This window comes from Camellia sinensis, chromosome 8 (assembly GCF_055761805.1).
Source record: "Camellia sinensis isolate YWXY chromosome 8, ASM5576180v1, whole genome shotgun sequence".
Classification (NCBI taxonomy): Eukaryota; Viridiplantae; Streptophyta; class Magnoliopsida; order Ericales; family Theaceae; genus Camellia; species Camellia sinensis.
In genome coordinates, this window is record NC_138968.1 from 186,475,836 (window position 1) to 186,491,086 (window position 15,251).

Below are 15,251 nucleotides of genomic sequence, written 5' to 3' on the forward strand. Positions count from 1 at the left end.
TCCTATACTTTTTTTCCATTTTGAACAAATTTAATTACTCATCTCGTTTTGTACACCAATATTAAAAAAATTGTGAAATAACATTTACTTGTGATTGAAGAGGCAAGACTTCTCTGATCAAAAGAGAGGCGCGACTTTAGAGAACACATCGTTGCTTTTGAGAGAGAGAGAGAGAAAGAGAGAGAGAGAGAGGCAGAGAGAGAAATCAAGGCCTTGAATCTTCGATCTCTATCGATTCTTTGGTTGTATGATTTGGAAATGCTTGTTCTACACTTGATTTGAGCGTTTGTCTGTAATATTGCTTGAATCCCTCTTATCTAAGTCGATCTAGGGCTCAAGGTTAGAGTTTTTTGATATGGATTTCTACATTCACACAAGATCTGTATCTAATTTCTAACGATTAATGGCTTAAACTAACGATTTATAGTTGATTTCTATTTTCTTTTCTTCTGTTTTGTATTCTCTCTTTTCAAATCGATTTTTCTAGGGTTTTGAGTGCCGTGTTAATGTCTCTAATCACGTATAGGATAGCAAGTAGCGTTGGATCTGGATCGTTACCAACAATGAGTCGAAGCAAGCTCAACACGTAGAGATGTAGATCTTATTCTCAGATCTGCTCTCTCTGTCTCTCCAATCTGCTATTATGGTAATATCAAATCTACTTTCTCAATCTCCCCGATCGAATTTCACATATTCTCTTCATTGCTCTATGAGATAGAAGAGGTTTGCATTGCATGTGTGGAGGGAGGGAGGTTTCAAAAAAAAAAAAACCCACAAAATGCCAAAACAGGGTGTTAAAAGGGAAGGAAGAATGAATCCAAAAAGTAAAGTCTTCTTTAATTTCACTTTCCTCTCATTTCATGTGTTGTGGATGATTCTTTCCCCTTTGTTATCATTTCCCAATTTCTCTCAACCGCTTTGTCGCCTTTTTTCATTCCTTTTCCTTTGATTCTTTCCATTTCCACCCCAACCTATGTTTTTTTTATTTTTTTTATTTTTTATGATTGTGTGATTCTGATTCATCACACTTAAAAGGACTTGCAATTTCATTGGTTTTTATGTAAAATACTTGGTCATGACCATGGGTTGTACATTCTTATTCATTTCGCTTTGCATGTGTTTGGGTTTTGGTCTAACTGAAGCAGTTCCTGCAAATTCTCTCATCATAAAGCTTCCAGGTTTCAATGTTACTTTCCCATCAAAGCATTACTCTAGGTATGCCTCTTCCTTACCATTTTGTGTATTTTGACTTCACAGCTTTGTTTGGTTCTTGGAATTGTCAAGAAAAATAAAAATTTTCTGAAAAATGTGAAGAAATTGAGTAGGCATTTTCCATAAGTTTATTTTCTTCTTCTTCTTTTGTTTGATTATCATAGAAAATCGAGAAGTACAAGTAATTTTATTTCCCCATTATTCTTTTTTTTTCTCAACAAATTCAAATTCCAAACATAACTTAGAAATGTTTTGATTTTGGGTGTGATGTGAAGGTATGTATCAATAAATGGGAATCCTGCAAAACAACTCTTCTACTACTTTGTCAAGTCGGAAAGACAGCCATCGAATGATCCGGTCATTTTGTGGCTTAATAGGGGGCCAGGGTGCTCTAGCTTTGATGGGTTTGTTTATGAACATGGTACTGCATTCTTGAAACACATCAATTTTAGAATTCTCAACTTATCTGTTGTTACAATAGCTTTACTTATTGTATCTGTACACAAATATTAGACTGTAAAATTGTTTTTCAAATGTGTGAGAAATTAAATTCTATTTAGAATACAAGGTTGATTGAGTTACCATTTTGTCCGTAATATGTTGTCATGATATACATGAAATGGGTTGTTTGGACATTTTTGAGTTCTTGTACTACTAACACATTTGATTTACATATTACATCAGCCAAGTAAAATTTGTTATGTGTATAAAATGTTTATTGTGCAACCTTGCAGGACCATTAAACTACGAGGCAGGAAAACGACACAGAGAACTGCCCATATTACATCTCAATCCTTATAGCTGGTCCAAGGTTGATAATTCTAAAATGTATGTTTATATTCTGAATGAATGTAAGAAAATTACTTTTAAAAACCGCTAATTAATTATGTTTATATTTAAAAATGTTTTGGTTTTTCACCTCCTGTCATGGTGACTATCTAGGTTATAAAAGATGATACTTCTGATCTTTTCTAGTGGATGAATTATCTTTTGAATGGAATTAGTTGATAACAATGATGCCCCCTTGTGAACACATGGCAGAATGCTATGCCTATTACACAAGTTATCACTTGAAACTTTATGATTTGATGTCCTTTAATTGATTCTGCTGTTTGTCTTATAAATTGATTTAATGCTTGACTAATAGGATGTGGTGTGGCACTTATAGAAGTATCCCCACCAAGAATGCCATTGGTGGCATGACTCGATGTTGAAGGTATTGTTTGACATGGCTTAGATTGTCGAGATTGTTGAGGCACGACTCAATGCCATTGACTGGATGTTGAAGGTATTGTCTGACATGGCTTAGATTACATTACATTACAACATATTTTGTGTCTATATCTAATTTTTCTTGAAATACATTTTAGGATTGGGGAATTCTTGAGCATGTAGAAGATTAAGTGATCCTTAAAGTGCTGCTTTGTATTTGTGCTATTAGTTGGAGTCTGCCATAATCATTACATAGCATATTATAGGTGGCAGATATGATTTAGGTAAGCCACTTAGTCATTGTCCAAATGACAATGTCCAAGTAATAATTTGAATGTTACATTGTCAAAATATTTTGATAAAATTATTTATTGATAAAAATGATAAATCATACTTATTCTCTACTTTTGCCCATTAGATATTTTTCAGCGAAAATGCACTTACAGTGTAAAAAGTTGACATGGATGTAACCATAGCATAAACTAGAGGTGTCAAGTGACACTACTAGATGTTGAAATTTGATTATAATATAGTGAACCCAATGTTATCGGAAAAGACAAAAAAAAATTACATTATGGGTTTCACAAAGTGACCCAAATAGAATAAAATAAAAAATATAAATGCAAAAAATTTACATTTTATAAATTGATCCACAGAATATGAATATCTAACCACCTCTACCAAAAAAATTAAACAATTGAAAATAAATAAATGCAATCAAGTGATTAAGAAAATTAAGTTTACAAATTCTTCAATTTATGTTTATTTTCGTGAATCTGATTATAATTTATGTTCTGATGCAGGTATGTAGACCAATGAAGACTAACAGTGAACTCTCTCATCAATTTGAATCAATTTGAATTTAACTCATCCAAACTTGAAATTTATGTTACATGCAGGAATAGATTTTTGAAATGCAATCTAGTAAAGCTCAATAGTCTCTTACTTTGGTGATATCTTGAGTTGGGGATAATTTTCTTGGTAGTAATTTGCCATCTCTTGTTAGTTGGATCAATCATTATAGCTCAACACTTCTTTCTCAGTTAATGTCTTTGTTAAAACATGATTTGTGAATATGTTATTTTGTGATTAATGGTGATTGGATATTAAATTGAATGGGAAATTGAACTAATGTTGTATTTGATATTTGAATGAGAGTTATTATTTCATGTTGGTGTTATTTTTCAGATTTTTTAGTTCAATCATATAAAATTAGCACAATTTTTTTTTTTAAAAAAAAGAGAGGCTATCACGGCGTTTCTAAAAACGTCACTAAATATTATATCAACGGTTAGATTTTTCAAAAAGAGTACGACGGCGTTTTAAAAAGGTCACTAAATAGCATGGTGATGTCATAGTGGAACTTTATAAAACGCCGCCTATAGTAATATAGTGACGTTTCTAAAGCGTCACAAAGTTATAGCGACGGCCGCATCTTCGGCGCTTGGTGCAAAACGTCACAAAAGGTTTAGATGGCGTTTTTGGGACCTATAGCGGCGTTTTTAAAATGCCGCTAAAACCCTCATTTCCAGCAGTGAGGGGTACTTACTGCTACTCGCAGCTGCAACACAAAAAAGCCATCTCTGCTCTCTCTGTCTATTGTTCAAAAAGATCATAACCAAAGACATTAAATTATCTTTTTCTCACCCTCCCCTTTATTCATTTTTCTTTTTGTGAGATTAAACATTCAATAGTTTAAAGAATAATACAAAAAAAAAAGTCATAAAATTGAAAAAGTAAAGCACTATAGAAACAGGAAAGAAGAGATCATGGTGAATTAGAGAGATAGAGATGATAATTATACACTGGGGATGTTTTTGAAAATTTTTTTTTTTTTGGGGGGGGAATGGAATGGGTTGAAACAGAGGAATGAGTCTTTTAATATCAAAGGCTATTTTTTCCCTCTAAAAAAACAAGAAAGATCAAAGGCTTTTGTCTTTCCAATTTTTGGGTTATCATCATATAACTTTGTTGCACATGTACCTACTAAATGATGAGACGTAGCCTTCATTTGGGATATAGGTTGACTTTTTAATTTTTTTAGCTTTTTCGCTATCTTAGCTTGGGGTTAAAAAGTCTTATTTGGAATCGGTTTTTTGACTTTTTTTTTTTACTTTTGTAAGAGAAAAAATGAAATGATTATGTTTTGAATGTGATATTTTGTCTTATTGAACTAAAAAGTCTATTTTGTGCTAAAATAGCTCCAACTCAACCCAAACCTTCATGCCAAACGAGCCCGTAATTCATTGAATTTAATGGGCGAGAGAATTCCGTGTGAATAAGTATTTAATGGGCAAATTACACCGACACAATCAGGTTTAAAGAAGAAGAAAAAATTATATTTATACATAAATGGGGAATTGTATAATATACCTTGAATATCATATGCATTTTTGATTTTTTATTTTCTTTTTCAATTATGATATTATTTTGAAATATTTGGTTATGATTGTTTTGTGTTTAGTTATGATTTTTTTTTTTTTTTTTTTTTTTTTTTTTTTTTATAATAGCTATGACTAAAAAAGTATAGAGTTATATCATTTTATTCTGTAATTATAAGATGCATATGGTACACACTAGGGGTGTTCGCGGTTTAGATGAATCTATAGGCATCTCTTCTCCAGATACCACATGGCCTAAGAACTTAACTTTCCTTAGCCAGAATTCACATTTTCCAAACTTAGCATACATCTTATGGGCTCTAAGAAACTCGATCACTACTCGCAAGTGTTCCTCGTGCTCCTCATAGGGTGAGTAAATCAAAATATCGTTTACAAAGACGACCACAAAACGATCTAGGAACTCACGGAAGATCCAGTTCATCAAATCCATAAACACAGCTGGAGCATTGGTTAGCCCAAAAGGCATCACTAGAAACTCGTAATGGCCATACCGCATACGAAATGTCGTCTTTGGGATATCTTCCTCCCTTACCCTCAACTAGTGATAACCCGATCTCAAGTCTATCTTAGAGAAGCAACAAGACCCCTTCCATTGGTCAAACAAGTCATCTATACGAGACATTGGGTACTTATTCTTAACAGTTACCTGTTTCAATTTCCGATAATTAATACAAAGTCGCAACGCTCCATCTTTCTTTTTTGCAAAGAGGGCCGGTGCTCCCCAAGGTGAAGTAATAGGGCGGATGAAACCCTTATCTAACAATTCCTGGAGTTGAATCTTCAACTCACTCAACTCAGCAGGTGCAAACTGATACTGTGCCATAAAAACCGGTGTCGTGCCAGGTACTAAATTACAGCCAGGGAATCTTCAATCTGTCATCCATCCGTCAGATTGGCGGATTGAAAAAAATCAATCTGCATGTGTCTGCCAGATTGACGGATGCGAATTGAGCAGATTGGCGGATCGGTTTGGCGGTTTAAACTTTTATAAATTTTGAACATAATACAATAACTTGTCGATTTTTTTTTGTTGGATAACAATCTAACTCAACATAACCAAAAGATTATCAAGTAAATTATCAAATACCAATAATAAACACATATAAGAAAAACATGCATTATCAAAACTATTTCATTATTTTTTTATTCAAAAACTATTTTATTTTATTTTTTAAAAAAAATGAAAAAATTAAGCCTTATGTTTTCTACACAAAAATCCAAATATCAACACTTACCATTTGACAAAAGGATTTCCAAATTGCAAACATAACAGAATATCTAAACTTTGTTTCAATTGAAAACAAAAATAGAATATCTGAACAAATTGAAAACACAAAATTTTACAAATTGCTAGGGGTGCTTATAGTTTCGTGGTTCGGTTGCGATCAAAGTAACTTCAAATCCGCCATCCGTCCAAAACTATGCGGGTTGAAAAAAATCAATCTCCAACTGTCTGCTCGTCATCACGCATCAGTCCAAAATACGGCAGATCGGTTCAGTTCGGTCAGTTTGGGCAGATCGAAATATTTGTTGCTCACCTCTAGTACACACCCTTTGAGAGGTGTATATCTAGGGATGTAAAATCGGCCCACCAACCCGCGGCTCACCCGAAGTCCGCCCGCTGCCCAACCTAGCTAGGCTCGGGCCTAGCCCCAAACCCAGCTTGAGACCCTAGGCCTGGGCTTGGGCTGTCTGTTTTAAGGCCTAGCTCGACCCACTAACTCACTTAATGCCCACTCCAAGGCCGAGGCCGAGGCCTACTCTCATTTCCAAGCTATTTTAGTAGGAAAAAAATAAAATTTTGGTAAAAAAAAATGGTTAGTCCCGCCCAAACCCGAGCCCAGGCCCAAGTCCGGTGGCCTAACCCGACGTTCAACCTACCCACCTGCCCCAAGGTCCGAGTATCCCTAGGCCTAGGCTTGGGCTTGGACCTGGGCCGTGATTTTATGCGAATGGGCTGACCTACCCCGATTTTTTATGGGAACCCGCAAGACCGATGGCGGGCCGAGTCATTTTTACACCCCTATGTATATCATAGTCTTTCCCTACATAAAATTTATATAAAAAATTTAGAGCAAACTTCACTTTACCTCCTTGTGGATTGGGCCAGGTGCGGATTACCCCCCTGACATTCGGAAATCACCACATAACCCTTATGTGGTTTATGGACCAAAGTGCACTGTTAGTTTTTGTCTAAGATAACAGGATATGAGAGTCACACGCCTATATAGAGAGTATGTAACAACCCCAACCTATTATTAGTCGATAAATCATGATTAAAAATGCCTAATAAGAAATTAAGATGAAATTCTGACTTAATTGCATGTGTGTTGCATTATTTGTGTTTATATCTGTCCATTGTAGAAATATTTGTTTGTGTTTCCATTTTGTTTTGCGAATTAAAGGCCTTATTGGCATCCGATTGTGAAATTGACTTGATATATGTGTTATTTGTAATTTCTAGGAATTTATGGTACGTTCAATGGAAATTCGATTCGGAACGAAACGATTAGAAGAATTAGTGCTCATTTGATTAGTGGTAAGCTTAATTAATTAATTTTCTTAATCAGGTCTATAAAAGGCTTATATACCACTTTGAGCCATCTCTTATTCATCATTTTGAGCCTACACAAAACGTGAGAAAGAGAAAGGAAGAGACCAAGAGAGTTTGACAACAAAACTTGAGATTGAAAGGAATTTGCTAGAGAATTAAAGAGAGAATTTTAGGAATTAAGCAAGAACTCAGTAGGATTCAAGGAATTGAGAACTTTAGGTAAGAGTTTCAATCTTTAAGCTTTGTGTTTGATTCACTCATGCTTGAATTCAAGAGAAGTTAGAGATTGGGAAGAAGAGTTGAGCTTTAGAACAAGAATTGAGAATAATCCATGCATTACATGCATCAATTCATGGAGTTTTGAGTGTGATTACAAAGAATTCTCACATACATGCATTGATCATAGCTTGGTTTTGGAAATTCATTAAGTTTCATACCATTTTACCTTATTTGATCATGTTTTGAAAGCTTTGAAGTTAAGAATTTCATGCATGTTATGTTTTCAACATTTTAAGCTTGTGTTTGCACAATTGACTTACTCTTGGGCCTTGATTTTGCGAAATGGTTTTGAATTCCTGATTTTTTTCCAAGTTTATACAAGTTTCCTTAAGTTTTTGGCCCAAAAGAACTTGATTTGCAGCTTTGGGGTTGAGTTTGAAGCTTGGAAGCAGATCTAGAAATTCCAAAATTTTGCTTCTACAATCGAGCGACAGAACCTGCGCTCAAGCGACCACTTTGTGTTCTGCACCTCCGCTCGAGTGACCAAAAGTTGGCTCAAGCGTAAAATGCATGCTCCTAGAAGTTTACCATTTTTGCAAACCACTCGAGCGACAGTCAAGCGGAAAAATCACACAACCAGTACTTTTGAAAAGTTTACAGACCGCTTGAGCGAAGGAAGTTGCGCTCGAGCGACCACTCGCATGTTTAGACGTCCACTCGAGCAAAGGAAGTTGCGCTCGAGCGAAGCCCCTGTTTTCAACATATTTGCCTAAGTGTTTTCAAGTGCATTTTAGCATCCTCATTGTATCCTAGGCATTTCTAGGCCAAGATTAAGACATGATAATGAGGATAAGATTTAGAAACACACGAAGAATGAAATGGAATAAGTTAAGTACGATCCGAGCATGTTTTTCACTTTATGTATCTGTTATGTTTATGTAGGTCACGCGCCGTAAGTTGTTGTTCCATTGGTTGCCATCAAGATATCTGTCCGATTATCTGTGAGTAATAACTTTGTAAAGTTATGTTTGACATTAATTATTTTCTAATAATATGAAATGAACAATTTTCTGAAATGCTATGTTTTGTATGAACGAATGATTGTCCAATTTTTCTTTGAAATATAATTATGGTATCCTTAGTAGAGGCCCTCGCCCAAGGGACATAATATTGTGGCTTATGGTCATAAGGCATTTTCCCGGGGAATAATACCGCAGCACAGGCCCTCGCCCAGTGAAATAATACCGTGGCACAGGCCCTCGCCCGGGGGAAACAATACAGTGGCCTATGCATGTGATAAAACACCCAGTACCAGAGGTTCCATGATGGAACCTAATATGCTTGACCAAAAATGATATGTTAATGCTAATGGATATACTACACATGATTTGAATACAATTATGCACATGACTCTGTTTTGTTATGACAATGCTTATCTCTTTGACTGATATGATACGAAGCTGGACATCATTCACTAAAACCTTTACTCTGTTATTATTCACTGGACTTTTATTCATTATTTATTATACGTATGTAGGTGACCAAGCGCGTGACCAGGCTCAAAGCTGATGACCTGGAGTCTCAATCGTTTCAACCAGCTGTCGCGCCTCCCGTGGAGGTTCCCTTTTGTGATGCACATGTTGAGACCTTTTGGAATATGAACAAATTATCTGTTTATGTATCTATTGGGCTAAGCTCCCTTTTGTTATATCTGTTATATGACATGGATTTCTGAAATTGTGGTGCCACACCTATATATATAAAGTTTTTGAAATTTCTGTCCCATATACGTCTATACAGCTCAATGGACTATGTATAATTTATATTTGCTTCCTCAACCCCTAAATATGTGGTAATTTGTTCAAAGGCCAGTGGTAATTTGTTCAGAGGCCTTTGGTAATCCAAGGATTATTGGCCGGTTACGATGCTAAACCTATAGGGGCTGGTTTGGGTAGTGACAGAGTGGTATCAAAGCACGTGTTATACCGCACACACAAGTCCATACGAGCTATATGATGTCCTAGAAAAGACATAGAGGCATTTCATTTGCATGTATGGGTGTGTAAACTATTTGACTATACTCCAACTAACATTAAATGATGTGAACACATGTGAATCAAAATGAAACGAATTGAACTGGACTTGAATACAGAGAACAAGACTATTTGCCTATGTTTATTATTGTCCTGTTTACCTACAGCAATGGAAAATACAAGAAGTGACGGGACAACTGAATCTTTTGAGGCTCGGATGAGCCGAATGGAACAAATGCTTGCAGCTTTGACTGAAGCAATGATACAGTAGCAAAGACAACAACCTCTACCTCCTCCACCTCCTCCAGTCCAAGTTGAACTGGATAATAATGATATTGCAGCTCAACTTTTCTGCGCCCCATTTCAGAAAGCGAAATAAGCCCTACAGTTCAGACTCCTGCGGTTCTGAATCTGATCTTACAAGTGCAATATGAAATAGATAATCACCAAAGAGTCCAAATCTGACAAATCTTTTGGAAAATCAATTTTGACTCAAATTGCCAAAAATGGATTGCTTTTCCAGATACAGAGTCATCACCTAAATATTTTATTTTTGAAAAATTTAGGAAACCCATGACTCGTGCCAAAGGCCACGTGTCCGTCATCACCAAGATTGTTTTGGCTCGGGAACTTAGGTACGAGAGGGAAATGTCATGAATTGAGCACCCTCGCTCGCCCGATCAAAGATCGGCCTCTATTAATCATAATATGAATCTTATTTACATTATATGCTCTTGTTCTGATTATTAAGCTAACTTACTATGTGATGCGCACACACACAAGTATAGACTAAATTGCAAGAATTGGAACACTTGATTCATGTTTGTTTTTGAAAATTGTTTCGAATATGTACCACTTAAAAAAGTGATCGCATATGAACATTACTCAAATTATTCCAATTCAAGCAATAAGCCTTCATCCACAGGTATTCAAGAAATTATAGCAATTAAGCAATTAGCCTCATGGCAAGCATGCTAAACATGGAAACAATCACATGCATGCGATATACTAAAGCGAGTAAAGGCTCACCTAATACTCCAAGCCAAAAAATAAAAAAGTTAGAAAAAAAAAATGCATGATTCCTAACTATGTAAGATGACTAATGCAACACATGCAATTTGTAATTACTACGTTCGGCTATTAATATGGCATATGAAGCAATTTGATAACATGTGGTCTAAGCACATATTCAAAGAAGTATTTAAACAAGCAATGCAAGTTATAATGATGAACCGAGCCCCGGTGCATACAATACAAATGGATGCAAACATGAAGTATGCTAAATGAAACGTGATGTCCCTAAACTAACCATCATAAGCTAGTAAATAAAAGGGAGAAATACGTGGGGTTGGAAGACAAATACGTGGGGTTAGAAGACATACACGTTATTACAATATTGCGCTCTCATAGAGGAGAGTCCGAATAAACTAACTAGCTAACTAATTAAAGCTAAGCTAATTAAGCTAACTATTACAAACCAAAATGAATAATTAGCTAAACTACTTAACTAATTATTACAATAAATGAATTAACTGTTCTAGTTAACTAAAAGAATTACAAGGCGAAATCGAACAACTAGTTAACTAACTAATTAATCAAAACACTTTGCAAAATTAATTAGCTACAACTAATTAATTACAACAAATAGCTAAGCTACGTATTTTAAACTTAAATAGGCTCGGCACGCGAGGAATGTTCATGCACGTGTTCGGTTTCCAACCGAAAAGCCACTGTTTTGCTTCCAGAAGGCCTCTGTTGCACAATAGAATACTAACTCCTTTGTCCACTTCCAGAATGGCTCTGCTTTCCTCAAGGAATACATTACTGAATTTTGCATCAGTGGTCAGCCGGCCAGTAGTGAGTGCCTGCCGGCCACCAGTGATAGCCGGGTGGCCATTAAAGGTAGCCTACCGGCCATAGAAAGTGGCCTGCCGGTCACTGCTGCCTAGTTCACCTTGCTGCAGTAGAGAACAAGCAGAGCATGCACAGGGTATTTTCAAGAGTTTGTTTGCCCAATTCACCTCTCATTTTCATGAACAAATCAAATGAGTAGTAAGCTTGGTTCACAAACCATTAACTCAAGCAATTTCATTGCATGATGGCTCATGAACCAAAGTGTGCAAGTTCAATAAATGTAACAAAACAAGACACAAACCTCCTCCCTTTCATGAATTGATCAAGGGAAGTAGTGAACTTAGATACTTGACCCATTTCATCACTAATGAGTATGAAATGCCTCAAGCTTCCATGTGTTCAATTAACGTTCGATTGAACACAAAACCAAGTTATTATCTTGCTCACTTTTAGTCCCATTTTAATTACTTCATTTTAATTACCAATCATTCTTTAATTAATTGAGTCCAAAGGTGAGTTTAAGTCCTCTAAATGGAAACATGGCTCAAACTAAAAGTTGTTTTAGGCATGAAAGAGACATCATACCATTGGTAATGAACCCTAAAGGGATTAAACCATTAAACATGACATCTCAATCTCATGCTTTAGACAAATAAGTTGTTTGAACCACTTTCAAAGCAAAACAAAAGCCAAGAAATGAGGGAGGTTGCAGAGATGATTAAGAGTGATCACAAGTATGGAAAGCCATAAATAAATGTAATCAACTCAAATAAGATGGTATCTAAGGCCTAGAACACCAAACTCGTGAAGATAATTACACTACAAGCATGCAAAACAAAGCTCAAATGCAACTATCAATAAAAAACAGTGCTAAACCAGGTCTAAAATAGTCCTAAAATATGCTGGAATTAAGACAAAAATGGCTAGATTAATATGCTAAAACATAGCACAAGCTAGGCTAGTAAGCAAGACACAAGGAGGGGAGGCTAACCCTCCAAATTTAGACTTCAAAACATGATTTTGGCCACTAAAATAAATCTGAAAATCAGTGTTTAAAAACTCAAAAAAAGATAGTAAAAGGATGGAAAACACAAAGGAAAAGGCCTTCAAAACAAGGTGCAAAGAAGGGTGAACCACCCCTCAACCTTTAATGGCCTTAAAACCCAAGTTTCAGCCCAAAAATACAGAGTTTTTATAGCCCAAAAACAGTTAGAAAAGAGCAAGAATAATAACAAATAAAACAAAGCAACAAGCAATGTCTTATACCTCTTGAAGAGAAGACCAATTCTAGGCAACAAATCAAGACAACACACCCTTCAAGAGCTCAAACCAAGCTCAAAAGTACCTCAGCTCAAAGATGAGAAGGTTTGGTTAAGGGTGTATAGGCAAAGGTTAAGGATATGTGGGCTAAAGTGTAGGAATTTGGAAGAGAGAGAGAATTGTAAAGAGAGAGGAAAAATTTTGCTCTAAAATTTTTCTAACCTTAAAACATGAGAGAGAGGCCCTCTATATATAGAAAACATGAATTCCCCTCAAGAACATCCAGCCCTACACATGGAGGCAGATGTATGCATCTATGCAAACAGTTGGCATAACTGTCACAAAATATCTGCAAAAGACACTGGTGGCCGACCGGCCATCACTGGTGGCTGGCAAGCTACATCAGTGGCCGGCAACCAAGAGTGATGGTCAGCAGCCCAAAAAGGTGGCCGGCAGGCCACCAGAAGCTGCAAGCTTGAAAAACCAAGGGTTTGGTCCAAAGATGAGGCAACATGTATGCAAGGTGTGAAAGTCTCAAAGCTGTGGCATCCTGCTGAGGACTTTGAGCACTTGACAAGTATGTAGAATCATCATTGGGTGTGCATGCGATGATGTCCAAGTCGTAAGGGCTGTAAAAAAAAGGGTGTCTACAGATATCATAAATCTAACTCAAAAGTTCATGAAGATGAAACCGCTGACTTTCTTAAGTGGTATTGAACCCTTAAAGGCAGAAACCTGGTTGCTCGAAATGGAGAAACTGTTTGAAGTATTTCCTTGCTCCAAGACACAAAAAGTTTGTTTGGCCATCTACACACTAAAAAAGGCTTGAAAATTTGAGGGAGGGGTTAGATTTGGATGTGTTTGATCGAGTAGGCATCCTGAAGTTGCCTACATATGTAAAAGTACTTGATAGAGCATTGATGGCAAAAGCCACTCTAGCAACAAGGAAACAAGCAAAGCTCCAACAACTGAATGGAGGGATAAAAGATCCAGATTCAATTTCAAGAAAAGTCGGTCATTTTCAAAGAAACAAAACACGGGAACTTCCAGTAGCTCTAGTTAGAGTAGTGGATCTATTCCAAATTGGCCTGATTATAGAAGAAAGCATAGAAGAACGTGTTACCTTACATCCGGTGCCTGTTATCGATGTGACAAACTTGGCCATGTAATAAAGGATTGTCCACTTGGGTCCGAAAATGCCAATCGCCTCGTGGCAAGTTCGGCCGGATCTACCTCTGTAATGCGGTCAAATACAAGACCTAATGCCAGAAGTAATACTGGAAATGAAACATTGAGGCAAGGGAGAGTATTCACACTGGTACTAGGGGATGTACAGAACACCGAGGCTGTGGTGTCAGGTATAATTTCCATCTGCACCCAAAATGTATATGTCTTGATAGATTTTGGTTCTACACATTCATTTGTGTCACATGCCTTTTCTCAGAAGTTAACTAGACCCTTAAAATCCATGAATTATTTATTGTCTGTATCTACTCCATCTGGGGGTTCTATGGTATGTGCTTATGTTTATCCAGCATGTGACAATCTGATTGGTGATGTGACATTGTATGTTGATTTATTGTCTTTGGGAATTGATCATTTTAACTGCATATTGGGTATGGACTGGTTAACGAAGTACTGTGCAACTATTGATTGTGTGAATAAAACCGTTGTGTTTTGTCCACCCGGTTTACCAGAGTTTGTGTTTGTTGGGAATGGAGTGGTTCCTCCCCTATATTTGATTTTTGCCATGAAAGCCGTTAAACTACTTAGGAAAGCATGTAGGGGTTATATGTGTTGTGTATTGATTGAGACTTCTGCAAGTCCTAATGTAGAAACCATTCGTGTTGCTTGTGAATTTCTCAATGTGTTTCCGAATGAATTGCCTAGGGACCTAATTAATAAAGAAATTGAATTCACCATTGATGTAATACCCGGAACACAATCGATTTCTAAAACCCCATACCGAATGTCAACTTTTTGAATTGAAAGAGTTGAAAACTCAACTTCAGGAATTGTTAGACCAGAAGTTTATCCGCCCGAGCATGTCCTGTTGGGGTGCTCCAGTTTTGTTTGTTAAAAAGAAGGATGAAACTTTAAGGCTATGTATAGACTATCGAGAATTGAACAAAGTGACTACTAAGAACAAATACCCATTACCCCGAATAGATAACCTATTCGATCAACTTCAGGGAGCACAAGTGTTCTAAAAGATAGACCTTGGATCTGGGTATCACCTGTAACGCCCCCAAAATAATACAATAAAGATAACTCATATGCGGAACAAATATGAGAAACAACATACTTTCATACATCAGAGTTTACTGTTTAACAACCAGTTAAATGCCATGTAGGCTTACATCTTTCCAAGTCATTGCTTGGTTACACAAATTGAGTCTCGCTCATTACATCTTAAGCCCTTGGCTTTACAAATAACAAACATACACATAACAAGATATAATTAAGAAGCTCTTGCTTTTCAAAAATCCGTCCACGCTATTGCCT

At 36.4% G+C, this 15,251-nt stretch overlaps 1 protein-coding gene across 1 annotated transcript; it reads left to right on the forward strand.

The window, feature by feature from the left end:
- Positions 1-1,081: 1,081 nt before the first annotated feature.
- LOC114294261 (serine carboxypeptidase-like 20) lies at positions 1,082-3,243 on the forward strand. The gene is made up of 4 exons (XM_028238383.2): positions 1,082-1,215; positions 1,488-1,633; positions 1,947-2,040; positions 3,228-3,243. The coding sequence occupies exons 1-4, from the start codon at positions 1,082-1,084 to the stop codon at positions 3,241-3,243; spliced, it is 390 nt and encodes a 129-aa protein (XP_028094184.2).
- Positions 3,244-15,251: the final 12,008 nt, after the last annotated feature.